Here is a 15,863-nt window from a genome sequence, read left to right on the forward strand (position 1 = left end):
CTGGGCCGGGCCCGGTACGGAGGGACGGGGACGTGTGGGGGCTCCTCTGTGAGTTCGGTATCTCCCGGCTGGGGCTGGGTCAGGCACAGGAACCCCACGAGAAAATTCCCCCGGATGATTGCAACACCCCGTGGAGGAGCTGCAATGCCCGTGGCCGGGTGAGCAGCGGGGGATGGCGCTTTGGCTCAAGGTTGTGCTGTAAAAATACATATCTTTTCCTCTGTCCTGTTGAGAAAGGGATAACCACAGTCTAGGGAGGCAGATTCCCCCTTTTGGGTACGACATCTGGGGTGGCTGAAGGGGGATTTAGCACAGGTCCCTACTTGTGGGGCAGATCTGTGCACACCCAGCTTTGCATAGTCCTGGCGTTTGCCCCCTCAGTAATGCTGAATTCAGGGAATTCACCTGAAAAACAATAATAAAAGATTAATTTAGCACCAGTAATAAAATATTAATTTTGTGAGATATCAACAGCTTTGAAATGTCCGTATGAGCTTCAAGGCCAGCGAAGGGAGGCAGCAGAGGAGGAGGGGAGGTAGAATTTGGCTTGGCTTGAATTGCTTGGACTGTCCCCTTGGAGAGCTGCTGAGCTCCTGCCTCGGGATCAGCAGCTTCCCTTCCCTTTGGGCGTGGGTATGAGCTGAAGCTCACGAGGAAAAGAATAAGAAAGTCATATGAAAAGGTCCAAGATTTTTTTTTTCTCCTGTACTTTTGTCCAGCCCTCATTTCAGTGATGGGCTGTATGCATTAAAGTTTGGCATTTTCAGGATAGATTTGATGCTGTTGAAACATGTTGGAGAACAAGTCAGAAGATCTCTTTTTAATCTTTAGGGTTAGTGAGAGACAATGAGGAGAAGGAAGCAGTACACAGGTGGCTAGAGTAACAGAGATCCCATGATACTTCGTTGGCTCACTAGAGACTCCAAAATTTAATTTTCTTTTTAATATATTCAGATTTTCCCAGATGTGCAGGAGTCAAACTCAGTAGAAGACAAATATGAGTCTTTCTTTTGGATCTTATCTACACAGTCCAACCACCCAGGTGTGAAACAGGCTGTGATTCTTAGTTTAAGACCATTTGTCCTTGCCCTATCATCTCTTTCTATAAGCTTAATTATTATTACCCCTTTTTATCATTTTCAGCAAAGAACATCAGAGGATGCTTGCATAGATGTTTCTGTCATTGCAATCGAATGCTACCAGTAAGAAACCTGCACCAGTGGCAAAGGTGGAGCCAGTTCCCATGGTTAGTGAGCACAACAAACCCATGGCAAATGTTCAATGTGGCTTTAGCTACAAGTCCTTTATATAAAGGACTGCATTTTGCTGCAGATTTCTGTGTCTACAGACCAAAAGTCACCATCACTCTGTGATCACTGGTTTGAAGATAAATTTTTTTTTTCCCCCCAACATTGCTTTTTCCTTATTTTTGGACAAATCTTGGTTTCTCACTGTGCCTGTCTCATTTTTAATCCAGGTGCTGCTTGACCTATTAAAGCTGCTGAGAGGAGCTGATACATCAGTGAACACCCACAGAACGACCATCCCTCTGTTACCAGCTGCCTTCCTGAAGAGTGCAGCATGACAGAGCTCCACGAAGCTGTGGCTGTGGGCGACTATGACTGGGTGAAAGAGATTTTGAAGGCAGGGCGCTGTGACCCAAACCAGAAGGATGTTGACTGGCATGACAGGACCCCCCTGCACTGGGCTGCTGCCAAAGGTGAGAACACCCCCATCTCTGCTACTCTGTGAATGCACATCATAAAATGTGATGCTGATCACCTGTGATTGTATCTAGGCTGGCAAAATCTCAGCTTTTATTTGGTAATATTGTCCCTAATGAGCAAAAAAAAGGTTAAATATCCATTTAAATGGGAACTTTGCCTACAAAATAGTTTACAGGACTGCTGTTGAAGGGATTTTTAGCTTTTTTTTCCCATCACACAACAATTTGCAATTTACATGATGTGCACATAGGGAATGGCTGCTTTTCCCCCTTTACTTTTCTAAGAGATGACTCCATGAGTTTATTTCTCATGTACACCTGTGGGAAAGAGCAGGAAGTCAAACCCACTGTATTTACACCAGGTATTTATCAAACCTAATAGAATAAAATAATAACTGTGTTTTTGCATTGCTCTTTATATCCCACCTGCCTGAATGAACAATGCAGATCCAGAGCTGTTTGCAGCTCCCATTTGGTCCTTCACCTTCAGAAGTGTCTGGTAAACTCAGATATCCCTTTGCAGCCCAAAAAAGAGATGATGTAACAATAAATAATGTATAATTGTACACTGTATAAAATGGGAAACTGGACCTCTACTTCGCTGTGCTACAGTACTTGATGGGATCTCATGACATGTGTCTCTGCTCAGAAATCAAGTGTGTGATTTCCTGTTTTACACTTAAGACCATGTTTTTCTTTTGTCCTAATGGGTTATTAGGCATTTAAACATCAGCAAAAGGGACTGAGCTACTTAACAAAAAGGATGGTGAGAAGCTGATGAGAAGCCTAGATGTGATTTGGAATAGTCTAGCTCAGTCAAGGCAGTATGAAGTGGTGTAAAAATACCTTTTTTTTTTTTTTTGCTTATTTGAACAATTCCACTGGCTAGAAAAATGTGAAGGTGAATGAAAAAGCTCGTTTCTCTACCTGCTATCCAAAAACGCCTTTGCTTTAGTAAAGTTGTTCACAGGTTTTCCCACTCTTAATGTTTAAATTTTATTTTGTAATTGAACTAAAAACGAAAATGAAGCAGTGCAATAGCCAATTGGTCAATGACTAATTGAGATGTGCTGTTCAGAAATTAGAAAGCTTTTTGATTTGGCTGTTGTTTTCGTTGTAAATTTCTTCCGGAAACAGTCTAGTTTGGGAGAAAATAACCAGCATTTTCTATTCAGCATCATAGATATGATAAACCAAATAGTCAGGTGGGTGAAATCCGTGTCTGAGGGAACTATGACCAGCTGTATGTGACCGCCTTCCGCATCCTGAAGGTATAAATTCTAAAGCATCTTCTCTCCTGGTTTTGATGCGCGTTTCCAGGGCGGTCGGACTTGGTCAGGCTCCTGGTGGATCACGGTGCCCGGCACTGCCTGCGGAGCGATGTGGGCTGGACCGCGGCTCACTTCGCTGCTGAGGCGGGGAAGCTGCGGGTGCTCCGCGCCCTCCACTCCCTGCACGCTGCTATGGATGCCGCCGACCTCTTCGGAGACACTCCCCGGAGGTTCGCGGAGATCTACGGACACCGGGAGTGCTCCAAATTCTTGGAAAAGTGAGTAGTGGTGGCAGGTCCCGCTGCGGCTGCAGTGAAAATTAACCTCACTTCTCCACAGAGGACCAGAACACACACAGTGTGTTACTTATCTTCCACCCAAAACCTGCTAAAGCCCTGACACACAAGCTGTAGTGGATGAGCAAACACGGGACTGTCACGGGGAAGCCGTGAGAAGACATTCTTTTATTCCTCTGCCGCCTGCGGTTTCCCTTGGTATGTTTTCAAAATCGTTACCACTTCATGACATCATTGTTTTTGTAAGGATGTTGCAGAGCCGTTATTAAGCAACAGAAATAAAAGCAACAACTGAGAAGTGTTAACCCCTTACAGTGGTGAATAGCAAATACATGGGTTGAGATGATTAGAAGTCTTCAGCAGTTGTGTATGTCTGTGTATGTATATATATTTATATGTATATCATTTGGCTTTTCTTACAGTAAAAAAAAAAAAAAGCTACCCTATTTTTTACCTAATCACTGTAAATTAGACTGCCGGGTCCTCTCCCAGACTATAAATGTAATAAAACATAAAATAACACAACTCCACATTAGACCACTTAATAGGATGGTCACATAATACTTCCAAATTTTGGGAAAATCTGTGTTGTCTTAACTGCTTACAGTTAGCACTGTAGCAGCACATGCCATAAGAAATATGCTTTTTAATGGTTCCCAATTACCATTCCTGTTTTTCAGCTGTTGACTCAGCTCATGGGTATTTTCATCCTTGCAAAGGTGTTTCCCTGGATCAGGATGCTGTATTGCAGAGGTTTGAGCTGTGTCCCATCCTTCATCTCTCTAAAGGAGTGGGACAGATCACCAGAGGCCAACCAGCTTGTTCAGTGCAAACCACAGTCCTAACACAGCTTTACTTAAATACTGCCCCTGAAAGATCTATGTGCCAGACCCTGGAGCGCTGAGAGCTCCCAAAAGAGTTTTCTCCCTGGGTTTTTCTGTGACTTTATAGTCCTATCATCATCCTTCACTGGCATCTCTTTTACCACATCCACATTCTCAAGACTGCTTTGGTACCATGTATATCCCATATTTTTTATAGGCATTTAACCAATTCAAAGTCTTCCGTTTGCCAGTGCAGCACACAAACTACCAAGTTGGAAATCAGGCATGGTGACAGGCAAATCAGTGCCTTACAAATGCCACTTTTCATTAATCCATATAAACTTTTCTATAGGTACTGCTTTCCTTCTGCTGTACTTCTTCAGCTTGGTTCCTGCTGAAGTGTCCCGTGTCCACCTTTTATCTTGACACATCTGAGTCCTTCCATAAGAAAAGACAACCAAACTGTGCAAAAATCCCCTGTACAGAGCCCAGAAAACTTTGTGGGAGAGGCACAAGCTCTGGTTTCCAAGCTCTGGCTGTTGGAAGCTGCTGATAGCTTTGCACTTTACCTGCCCACCCAACACAGAATCATAGAATGGGCGGAAGGGACCTTAAGCTCATCTCCTTCTACCCCTTACCATGGACAGGGACCCCTTCCACTAGACCAGATTGCTCAAAGCCCTTTCCAATGTGATGGAACTGAACACTGCCAGAATGGGGCATCCAGACCATCTTGGAGCTAAAGTCTCTTTGGTTTTGGAACTGACATGCTGTAATCTCCCACTGTTTGTCACTTTTATTCCACACAGATGTATCAGCTCTTCTTACTCTCAGACCTTCAGTTTAAAGGCATTTAGGCAATCAGCAGCTAATAATGAAGCTTTGCAAATTAGATTTTCTTACTACCTAGCTAGTGTCTAGGTAGCAAAGCTCAGGTCTGCCAGATCTTTGAGAATGTGGCATTGTCTTCCAGTAGAGATTCTCTTTATACTCTTCTCAGCTCTTGGCATATTTAATTTCTATATCAGAACAACTAAATATTATCTAACCTACAGGGTGAAAGTCTGCAGACTTCTGCCCCTGGATGAATAATTTGTAGCAATTACTTGCCTAGTCTATGCTGGGTTTTGCACTAATCTCACCAGTAATTCCTGCCAGGTCTGTAACATTTGCTGTGCCCTGGATGTGCTCCAGAGCCATGGGAGCAAGCTGACAGCAGGGGTAGGGGAATTGCCTGGATGATGCCAAAGGGCAATGCCTGTGGCAGGCAGAGGTGCCTGGGAGAATGAGTGACAGGTTGATTGACAGAATGATTGACATCCTGGTCTGAGATACCTTAGCAACAGCCTGTGGTGACTGAGGTCAGCTGATGAAGGGCTTTCTGAGGTGAATGACTGATTTAAGGTGGAAAACTTGTCTTTCAGAACCACATGCTGGCCTGACTCACACCATAGCTGCATGGCTCAGCATGGCTGGGAGATCTAATGATTAGGAAGATGCTTCAAATGTCTAGTCTAGAACATTTTATAATATGCACAAAGCCTGTACAATTACCTCATGGCCATAACCCAGCCTGTGGGCAGCCAAGAGTTTATCACTAAGGCTCAGGAATACTTTTTAAAACCAGCCACTATAATTTATGACCACAGTGGATGCTTTCACCCTCATACACTGGCCTCGCATCAGCAAACTTGGAATAAACTAGGAAGAACAGTTGTCACTTGTAGTGTAATTTTGATTACTGTCTGCTCATTTAGATATGCAGAAGGTCCCAGAGGTGATGTCCAGGGTCAGGCAGTGCCAAAGGGTACAAGGCAGTACTGTGTATGCTGCAGACAGAGAATTAAGAGTGTGCTTGCACAAAATGCTGCTCAGCACAGAGCAGGTCTGCCCTCCACTCAGCGGTGTGTGTGGGGTATAAATATGAGGAACATTTTGTTACACATCATCCCTGTCAGTTTTGGATATTTGCCTGCCATGCAAAAGGAGAGAAAAGGCAATTTTTAAAATCATCTGAGGGTCTGCACCAACTTCAGGGCTGATGTACATATCTACACAGGCATATGAGCATTCAAATGCTTCCTGAATCCAAATTCAGCCCCCTCTAGCACCACATGACCCTTGCATGCTGTTTGTTGGTCCCCAGGTGTTGCCAGCTGCATGAACTGCCTGCCTGGGATGGGCCACTGAATTGTGCTGAAGACTGCACCCACGTGGAAATATTACATGTATCAACATGGAAATATTATTAACATGCAAATATTAGGAATATTCCGCTGCTGAGTATCAGTACCACTCACTGAGGTTTGCATGAACATGCAAAAGTTAGGAAACAGCTGCTTTCAAAAGAGCTGCTTCTGAATAGCAAATGCATATTTTGCATTAGATTTGGCCTGCATGAGAAGGGCTTTACTCTTGATGCTACGAGACCTGCCAAGAATGGCACAGAGACCCTCAGCCTGTGTCTGCTGCCAACCTCTCTGCAAAGTGCCAGCTGTTGAAACTGTACCAAAGGGTCCTGCTGTCTAAGACCAGGGCATATATATACTCACGTGTAAATAAATAAATGAATAAATAAATAAATAATGTTTTTATTTAAAAGTTTCTAGAACAAGGTTTCTTGCCCTTGGGAGCAGCCACTTAATAGAAGACAATAGAGTAATTCAGTTAGAAGGGACCTACTGCTAGTCCTATGGCCTGACCACTTCAGGACTGACCAGAATTTAGAGCATCTTTTGAAGGGCATTTTCCAAATGTCTCGTAAGCACCAGCAGCCATGGAGCATCAACCACCACTCTCAAACACAGGCTATACCTTAGAGCACCTTTCAGTACCTGAAGAGAGCCTACAAAACAGCTGGAGAGGGACTTTGGACAAGGGCATGGACAAAAGGGAATGGCCTGGGTAGGTAGGATTAGATATATTAGGAATAAATTATTGACTGTGAGGGTGGTGAGGCCCTGGAACAGGTTGTCCAGAGGAGCTGTGGCTGCCCCATCCCTGGAAGTGTTCAAGGCCAAGCTGGACAGGGCTTGGAGAAACCAGGTGTAGAGGAAGTTGTCCCTGTCCATGGCAGAAGGTATGGAATGAGATAATGTCTAAGGTCCCTTCCAACCCAAAGCATTCTGTGATTCTATGACATAGAAAGCCCATGGTCCATGTGATGAAATCCATCAATATGGAGCTGCTGGCTTTGCTCTGTGTTGTCAGCATTGCACTCATATGACAGAAATATTCTATTACAGAAAAAAAGGATTTTTCCTGATACAAAATGAGAGCCCAGCAGGAGGAAGAAAGACTTTGTCTTGTCCTGGGCAAGATTTACACATGGAATGTCCATGTCTGGATCCAGGCAGTGCTGAGGCTCAGGGGGGTCCCTGGGAGGGGAGGTTGGGGCTGCACCATGCTGGGCACACTGTGGTGTTTCTCAAGTGTTGGTGGCATCAGGGTTTTGACCAGACCAAGACACAAGCCCTGACCCTGTGGATGGGCCCCTGTGAACAGAGATGTGTGTGTGCTGTGCTCACTCTCGGTTTCTCTCCCAGAGCAGAGGTGGAGAGCAGGAACTACCGCAGGGAAGCTGAACTGAGAAAAATCCCCTTAGACCAGAGAGATGAAGACTGGGAACTCAAGAAAGAAGAGCTTAAGAAAAATCCACCATGTTTTTGGGAGAAGTGTACGGCCTCTATTCTAAAGAAAAATGTGAAAAAAAAGGGGAAGCAGTAGTGTGCCCCGCCTGTTTGGTGCCTCTGAGTGCTTGCAATGCAGAACAAAGGCACTGGCAAACTTCAGGTGGATCTGCAGTGTGATATTTGGGCGAATGGAAGAAGAAGAAGAAGGCTACAAGAGTGCATCCTTATAGATAAACTGTAAACAATCTCCTTAAGAGCTAAAAGTGCTTCAGCCTCTCTGTGTATTTCTATGTATCTGATCTCAAAAATAAAAACAACTGAAGAATATGTTTAAACATACCAATACTCTAAATCACTGCAATGGCAGCAGTTACCCATATTGTCAGGGAAAAATTAGTCTTGATGCTACGTGATTCACAAAAGCATCTTGGACTGTAGTTCTGCTTGCTCTGCTGATGTCTGTGTGGCCTTTGCTTCTTTGCTTCTGTCCCTGAGTCAACCAGGAGACTCCAGATGGACTTGCAGCCTCTGGTGATTCCTGTCTCTTTTTTTGGAAGTGGGATGTAGTTGCTTCTTCTGGATGAAGCTGAGATATTAATGTTGAGCTTTCACTGGACACATGAATCCAAACAGCCTGAATCTTCCATTCCTGGCCCAGCAAAAGGGAAAATGTGCTTCTTCTTTGCTGCTTTCAGACAGCTGTGACTGCCAAGGGTATTGGAGCGCTGCCTTTTTTTGAGCATTGCCCCCAGGCATTTTTATGTTTCTGCAAGTAGGAGTGGTGTGCAACTGGTCCTGAGCTCTGCTTCTGCTCATCAGTGCTTTTCTATGGCGAAAGCATTTTTAACATTTTCACTTCTCAGTCATAAAATTTGGAATGTGACCCAGAGCAGTTTTCCATACCATGTCAGCACTGGGCAGCCACTCTCATTAACTTCTGACATCTCTCATGTGTCAGCTTCCCTGGGCTGGGCACATCCTGCATCTGTCCCCATGGGCTGTGCAGGGCGGCTGTGCTGATGGACACCCTGTCCCCTCCAGTGCCAGCTGAGTGGGGCTGGTGCACAGGACAGGGATTCTGAGCTGGGTGTCACATTCTCAGGGGTTTCAGGGGATGCAAGGAGGGACCCCTGTGTGGTTTGCTGGGGCTGTGGTGTTTTGTGTGGTAACATCTGCAAGGTGCTGGATTTTCCTGCTAAATCTTGCAGTATGTGAGGTTGTGAGGGATGGATGTTGCACTGCATGTAGGGAATAAGATGGATCTTCCAGGGCTTTCCTGTGAAAGTGGTCAGGACTGTCAGGTTAGAGGATGCTCATGAGCAGCAGCAGGGGAAGAAGGGAGGTGTGGCTGTTCCTGTCCTTTCAAGGCCTTTCACAGGGGAGATGTGTCCAGAAGAGATGCTTACCATGTGCCTTTGGACCTGAGCTGGTGGTCGAAGTGACCAGTTCAGGTACTGCTCTGCTCTGCATGTTTCACCTGCTGTGCTGTGGTGGGTTGACCTTAGGGAGCAGCCAGATGCCAACCCAGCTGCTCCTTCACTGTCACCCATAAACGGGGTGAAAATAGGATGGAAAAGATGATGGATAAAGATAAAGACAGTAAAATCACTCACCAGTTACTGCCACAGACAAAACAGACTTGATGTGCAGAAAATGAATTTATTTACCTACTGAAAGTACAGTACAATGATGAGAAACAAACACAAACTAGAACCCGCTGCCTCCACCACCCTTTCATCTGAGGCTCAACTTCACTCCTTCATCCCCAGCTCCTCCACCTCCTCCCCCACAGCAGCACAGGGGGAAGGAAAATGAAAGTGCAGTCAGTTCATAGTGAGTTGTCTCCTCCACTCCCTTTTCATGCTGTTCCTGATCCAGAACAAAACCTGAGTGTTCCACTGATCCAGAGTGCCCTGGGAAAAGCCAATCTCATCTGCAGGTCAGGCCAGGAGAGCAGTGACACGGAGCAGCAATCCTGTCCTTGCAGGCAGTGGGCACAGAGGAACGCAGGGCTGGAGTGGGCCGGGGGCTCAGCACCCCCTGAGCTCCCCGGGGCCGTTCCTGCCTGGCTGTTTGGGGGTCAGGGACCAGCCCTGGTGAGTTCTCACAGAGCTATCAGCCACTGCCAAACAGGGATACAGCCCATAATACACCACACAGCACAGGGCCACGGCAGAAGGAAAGGTAAACTAAAATAGAGATAAACCCTGCAGCTAATTTCAGTTGTTTCTATGAGAAAATGCCTATGAGAGCATTTAGTGGCCGGTTTGCGGTATTATTATTGCCCTTTTACAGCCAGCTCCTGTACCAGGTCTACATAACTTTGTTACTGACAATAATTGGACTCAAAGAATTACCTACATGAAATTATAATTCAAAATATATGATGTAAGTCACATTAACTTAGGTCATAGTATTTGAATTATATATTCTTAATATCAGTGATGAGAACATTTGTATCATCTACAATGCTTGGAGAGTTACATTAGAGATTAAACAACTTTTTTTTCTATAATGAAATATTATCATTTTGAATGCGCTCCAGATTTTATTCTAGTTTCTAACTCATGCAAACCTTGAGCTATACACTTCTTTCTAAGGGAAGAATCTTTAGTAGTGTCTTTTCCATCTTGGGATTACTGAAAACCAGAATAAGGGAGTGAAGACCCGGAAAAGTGTACTGAAATACTACAATGAGAACTGTCATATAATTTCCCTTCCTTGTGACATAAACCATACTTAAGACCAAACATACAAAGTTGATGCTGTACATCACTAAGAAGGAGAGAACAGATTTCATGGCTCTGATGTGGGCATCCATGCTGAGGCTGTTCATGGAGTTTGTCTGCATCTTGCGCTTGTGTCTCCAGAGAGAAAAGAGAAGGAAAACAGCAGAAAAGATGACTGCCATGAATGAAACAGCATATTCAAAGCCAGCGAGAAAAAAAGAAGGGAAAAAATGTTTATCCATTGTGATAATTGCTGTTCCAAAATTACCTTGTCCAGTGGAACTGCTGTTGTTGCAGTGCGGTTTGGAAGCGATGTCATAGGCAACTATGCCGTCAGCCAAAGCTAAAATCCCTGACCCAAATAAAAGCCACGGCATCATCCTGTCAATTTTTACTTTCAGACAGATGAAGAACCTGTTCCTGAAATTGGCAATTTTTATACAATAAAAAACACAAAGACAGGCAGAAAACCACAAGTTGCAATTATCAAGAAAGGTTTGAAAAAATATAACTAGTTCAAGTATGGTGGAAACATAAAGGTAATTGGGAGAAATAAATGAAAGGAATTTATATACCCATGTGATGCATAAATAGCAAAACCTGGAGCATCCCAGCAGCAGCAAGATCTTCTCATTAGAGTTCAGGGTTTTCTTTTTGATCCAGGCAATGCAAAGCACACAAATGATGAAAGCATTTATCCACATGCCAGGAAATGCCTCCAGGGAGATGATGGCCACAGTTGTGACCCCATATGAAGTGACATTGGATTGCTGGGAAGAGTGACAAGCTTCCATGCTGCGAGCTGGGGAGCAGAGCTGTGCTGGCCAAGGGGCTGAGGCAGCAGAGCCTGAGGATGGTCAGTGGCTGCTGTTGTGGAGTGTCAGGGGTGGCAAGAGGAGCTTGAGAGAGCTGCTGCTGCTGCTGCTGCTGCTGCTGCTGCTGCTGCTGCTGCTGCTGCTGCTGCTGCTGCTGCTGCTGCTGCTGGGGGGGATTTTGGTGCTGCTGCTCTGGGCAGCAGGGCAGGTGCAGGGATGTAAATGTGCTGGGTATCCCCTTACCCGGGGCCAGTGTCACTCTTGACTATTTGAATGTTGGTTTTGGGGGGTGTGTTGGGTGACACCAACAGTGGAGATGTTTTTCTGTGGTGGAGAGTTCTGTGATTTTGAGGCTGATCCCTGTTTGATCAGTGTCAGGATTCAGGATCTGGGTTCTTCTATTCCTTTGTCACCTACTCTGTCCCTTTTAATTTCTGATTGCATTCATTTTTAAGTGTTATTTCTTTTGTTATTTTTTACATTTATGATGGGCAGACTATTGCCTTGAGAGAATTTTTGATTTCCTGATAGTGCTGTTCTCCGCTTAAGGCTTTGATGTGAGTTTCCTCCTCTTTTGCTAAATGAATGGAAAACACTCCGTGAGGTTGTTGGTTTTTTTTCCTAATTTGTTTCCTTGCTTTCTTCTTTCTTCTTCTCTCCACATCCTTGTGAATACAATGTTAATTATTTCTATCACAACTGGCGTGTAGTTGAACTGTCTGTGCTGGGACTGTGCCAGACCACACCATGGCTGAATTTTGGGCTCAGGTCTGCATGGGGAATCTGGCCCCTTGAAAACAAAATATCAGAGTCTCAAATACCAGGTTTTCAATGCATGGAATGTGTGGATTAGGTCTTTAAAGCACAGGCTCTGCTCTTAGTTCAAAGCCATCCCCTCCAGTGTCATTGGAGAAGGGGAGAGATTCACCAAGACTTTGTACCTACCACCCCCTGTGGAGACTCTGTGGTCTTGAGAAAAGGAAATACTGTAGTGATTAAGATGTTACTCTGGTTTAAAGGGCTGTTTCTCTCATTTCATGTACAGGAGTGAATCTTTTTGAAGGTGGTAATATGAAAAAAAGCATGCCTGTCACTGAGCAGGCAGTAAATTGTCCCTCTGAGCCAGAGCAGGTGAAAGAAATGAACAGTTGGATCATGTCCAGTTGATGTTGGAATAATTTAATAGTTACACGACCTGCTGTGGATTGTTAAAGTTGGTCACCTGCCAGACCCTCAACCCGGCCTCTTCTTCACTCTTGCTCTGCAACAGGACAAGAGGGAAAATAGAAGAAGGAAAAGCTCATGGGTTGAGGTAAGGACAGGGAGATCACCCACCAGTTACTGTCATGGAGAAAACAGACTCTAATTTCAAAAAATTAATTTAATTTATTGCTGTTTAAATATAGAGTAGGATGGTGAGGAACAAGCACAAAATTAGGGTAATATCCCTTCCACCCTTCTTCATCACAGTTCAAAATTCACTCTTTCATTTCCAGCTTCTCCACCTCCTCCCCAACGAGGTGCAGTTGAATAGGGGTTGCAGTCAGTCCATAAAAAGTTTTCTCTTCCACTCCTTCCTCTTCACACTCTTTTCCCTGCTAGACTGTGGACCCCAGCTGTGGGCTGCAGTCCTTCAGGATCAGATGTCTCCAATATGGGTGCTCCTCAGACTGCAGTTCTCCAAGGTACAGCCACCCTACCCAGTGTTACAAGTGGTAATATTACAAAAAACAGAGACACAGCAGAAAGAAATGTAAACCCAAACACAAATAAAGCTGATGCTGAGTAGAGTCATTTTTTAATCAGCAAATGCCAAAGCGTTTGAGGAAGGTTTGCAGCACTCTTATTGCCCCTTTGCACCCAGCCCATCTACCAAGTCTAAATGAATGTGTTATTGACAAGAATTGAACTCTGAGAATTACTAAAATGCAATACTAGCAATAGTCTAAGTCATACTAATTCGGTTCAAAGAATTTGGATGATTTATTCTTAACTTTGGTGGTAAAGAGAGAACATCTGTATCATCTACACTGCCCAGAGGGTTGCATTAAAGATAAACTGACTTTTGTCTTATAGTGAAATATCAAGATTTTGTGTGGGCTCCACCATATGTTATAGTTTCTACCTTATGCAAAGCTTGCACTTCACACAGCATAGAATCTTTATCAGCGTCTTTTCCATCTTGGGATTGCTGAAAATCAGAATAAGGGAATGAACACTTGGAAAAGCACACAGAAATATTAAACTAAGAAACATTACATAATTTCCTCCATTTGTTGACTTATTTCGTGACAGGATCAAAAACATAAAGTTCATACTATATATTATAAAAAAGGAGAGAATAGATTTCATTGCTTTGATGTGGGCATCCATGCTGAGGCTGTTCATGGAGTTTTTCTGCATCTTGCATTTGTGTCTCCAAAGAGAAAAGAGAAGGAGAAGGGTAGAACAGATGACTGCTGTGAAAGAAATGGCAAATCCAAAGCCATAGATTAAGTATGTCTGGAAAAAAATTTCATCCATTTCGCCACTTAGTTTTGAAGAATTTCCTTGCCCGGTGGAATTGTGGCTGTTCCTGAGCTTTCTAACAGCCAAGTCACAGGCAATGATGCTGATAACCAAGGCTGAGAGCAATGATGCCAACAAAAGCCGGGGTACAATCCTGTCTGTTTTTACTTTCAGGTAGATGAAGAACCGGTTCCTGAAATTGGCAATCTTTATACAATAAAAAACAGAAAGGCAGGCTGAAACCCACAAGTTGGAACAAGTAAAAAAACTTTGAAAAAATATAATTCCTTGAAATGTGGGTTGAACATAAAGGCAATTAGGATAAATAAATGAAAGGAATTTATATACCCATGTGATGCATAAATAGCAAAACCTGGAGCATCCCAGCAGCAGCAAGATCTTCTCATTAGAGTTCAGGGTTTTCTTTTTGACCCAGGCAATGCAAAGCACACAAATGATGAAAGCATTTATCCACATGCCAGCAAACACCTCCAGGGACATGATGGCCAAAGCCATGACCCCATATGAAGTGACATTGGATTGCTGGGAAGAGTGACAAGCTTCCATGCTGCAAGCTGGGGAGCAGAGCTGTGCTGGCCAAGGGGCTGTGGCAGCAGAGCCTGAGGCTGGTCAGTGGCTGCTGTTGTGGAGTGTCAGGGGTGGCAAGAGGAGCTTGAGAGAGCTGCTGCTGCTGCTGCTGCTGCTGCTGCTGTTGCTGCTGCTGCTGCTGCTGCTCTGGGCAGCAGGGCAGGTGCAGGGATGTAAATGTGCTGGGTATCCCCTTACCCGGGGCCAGTGTCACTCTTGACTATTTGAATGTTGGTTTTGGGGGGTGTGTTGGGTGACACAAACAGCAGAGATGTTTTTCTGTGGTGGAGAGTGTTGTGATTTTGAGACTGATCCCTGTCAGAAAGACTGAGCCTGTCCCTTGCCCGCTGCCGATGTGGTGGTAGAGAATAACCCCTGAGTGCTGGCTCTGCCCTTTCCTGGCTACTGTATCTTCTAAACTGAACCCTCTCCTGAACATCTGTATCATCTACCTGGAGATGATAAAAAAAAATTAACAAAAAAATCAACCCTGGCAAAAATTAGCCCTGTCCTGGTCAGTACCAGGACAAAATGGTACAATAGCAGGATTACACCGTGACTGTGGCTTGGAATCAGCTCTGTGTGAGGGATCTGGTACCTTAAAAAAAAGTAAAGGTGTATTTAAATCTGAATCTCTAGTGCTCGGTTTTCAGATCAAGAAAATATGGATCAGGTGCTCAAAAGACATGAGTCTGCTTTTTGTTCAAGTCCATGTCCTCTGGCACCCTCAGGAATGGGAAAGATTCTCCAGGACATTGTATCTACCAGATTATGGGGATTTTTTTGGTGCCTCTTTGCAACTCAGAATGCATTAGAGTGCTGATTTTATGCCCATGGAGGGACACACAGCTGTACTGGGATCTGAGAGACACTGCACACAGGCTGCATTGATTCCATCTGAGCTTGGCTTAGGCTGAACATCTTCCCTCTGCAGAATCCTTCTTTATTATAGGAAATCCCAGAGGATTAGCCTTCGTTAGGTAACTGATTAGGCTATTGGTTGCCCAGTTTCTTCTGAGCAAATCTATTCCATCCATAACTGGACTTCAATGCCCAGAAGGCCACAATTGTTTCAGGATACAATCCTGGAAAATGAAGTGAAATCTCCTCAGGGCAGTTGTTATGAACTTGTTATGGGAATATTAATTCAACTCCAAATCCTTCTTAGCTCCAGAAGGTGGATTGGCATGTTATAAAGTGGCATTAATTATTTGTTTGCTTTTTTCTGGGCTGTTGCTGTTTAAGGAGAGTTGGGCAGTTTGGTGAGGCAGCCTGCTAGAATGTGTGGTGTTTGGAAAAAGGGATACTGCAGTGGTTGAGAAGTTGTTCTGGCCTAAATGGTTGTGCCTCTCAGTTCAGAAGCAGGAAGGAAGTTTTTTGAAGGTGAGATGAGAAATACACACCTGACACTGGGAGTGAGGTAAAACGACCCTCTGAGCCTGAGCTGGTAAAATAACTGGCCAGTTCAGGTTCT

General features: G+C 44.4%; 3 protein-coding genes across 6 annotated transcripts; 1 reads left to right on the top strand and 2 right to left on the bottom strand.

Moving 5' to 3' along the window:
- The first annotated feature begins 22 nt into the window (after positions 1-22).
- On the top strand, positions 23-8,088 carry ANKRD66 (ankyrin repeat domain 66). 4 transcript variants are annotated; one of them, XM_030269943.4, is made up of 5 exons: positions 23-158; positions 1,144-1,246; positions 1,478-1,720; positions 3,047-3,275; positions 7,663-8,088. In XM_030269943.4, the coding sequence occupies exons 3-5, from the start codon at positions 1,582-1,584 to the stop codon at positions 7,841-7,843; spliced, it is 549 nt and encodes a 182-aa protein (XP_030125803.3). In that variant the 5' UTR covers positions 23-158; positions 1,144-1,246; positions 1,478-1,581; the 3' UTR covers positions 7,844-8,088. The 4 variants fall into 4 exon arrangements, with proteins under 4 accessions (XP_030125803.3, XP_041570916.1, XP_030125804.3 ...); XM_041714982.2 differs by having other exon boundaries at positions 36-190; XM_030269944.4 differs by lacking the exon at positions 23-158 and adding an exon at positions 1,021-1,042.
- Positions 8,089-9,677: 1,589 nt separating this feature from the next.
- LOC105759120 (taste receptor type 2 member 9-like) lies at positions 9,678-11,386 on the bottom strand. The gene has a single exon (XM_012572906.5). The coding sequence runs from the start codon at positions 11,270-11,272 to the stop codon at positions 10,331-10,333; it is 942 nt and encodes a 313-aa protein (XP_012428360.4). The 5' UTR covers positions 11,273-11,386; the 3' UTR covers positions 9,678-10,330.
- A 1,292-nt stretch (positions 11,387-12,678) lies between these two features.
- On the bottom strand, positions 12,679-14,414 carry LOC105759123 (taste receptor type 2 member 9-like). The gene has a single exon (XM_012572918.5). It carries the CDS (start codon positions 14,366-14,368, stop codon positions 13,415-13,417), a length of 954 nt encoding a protein of 317 aa, XP_012428372.4. The 5' UTR covers positions 14,369-14,414; the 3' UTR covers positions 12,679-13,414.
- Positions 14,415-15,863: the final 1,449 nt, after the last annotated feature.

This window comes from Taeniopygia guttata, chromosome 3, assembly GCF_048771995.1.
Source record: "Taeniopygia guttata chromosome 3, bTaeGut7.mat, whole genome shotgun sequence".
Classification (NCBI taxonomy): Eukaryota; Metazoa; Chordata; class Aves; order Passeriformes; family Estrildidae; genus Taeniopygia; species Taeniopygia guttata.

Excerpts from the sequence above, each read along its gene's own strand:
- LOC105759123 (XM_012572918.5), bottom strand. The coding sequence starts at position 14,368 with ATGGAAGCTTGTCACTCTTCCCAGCAATCCAATGTCACTTCATATGGG.
- LOC105759120 (XM_012572906.5), bottom strand. The coding sequence starts at position 11,272 with ATGGAAGCTTGTCACTCTTCCCAGCAATCCAATGTCACTTCATATGGG.
- ANKRD66 (XM_030269943.4), top strand. The coding sequence starts at position 1,582 with ATGACAGAGCTCCACGAAGCTGTGGCTGTGGGCGACTATGACTGGGTG. Across the intron at positions 1,721-3,046 it reads GCACTGGGCTGCTGCCAAAG|GGCGGTCGGACTTGGTCAGG; the intron begins GTGAGAACACCC and ends GCGCGTTTCCAG. Across the intron at positions 3,276-7,662 it reads TGCTCCAAATTCTTGGAAAA|AGCAGAGGTGGAGAGCAGGA; the intron begins GTGAGTAGTGGT and ends TTTCTCTCCCAG.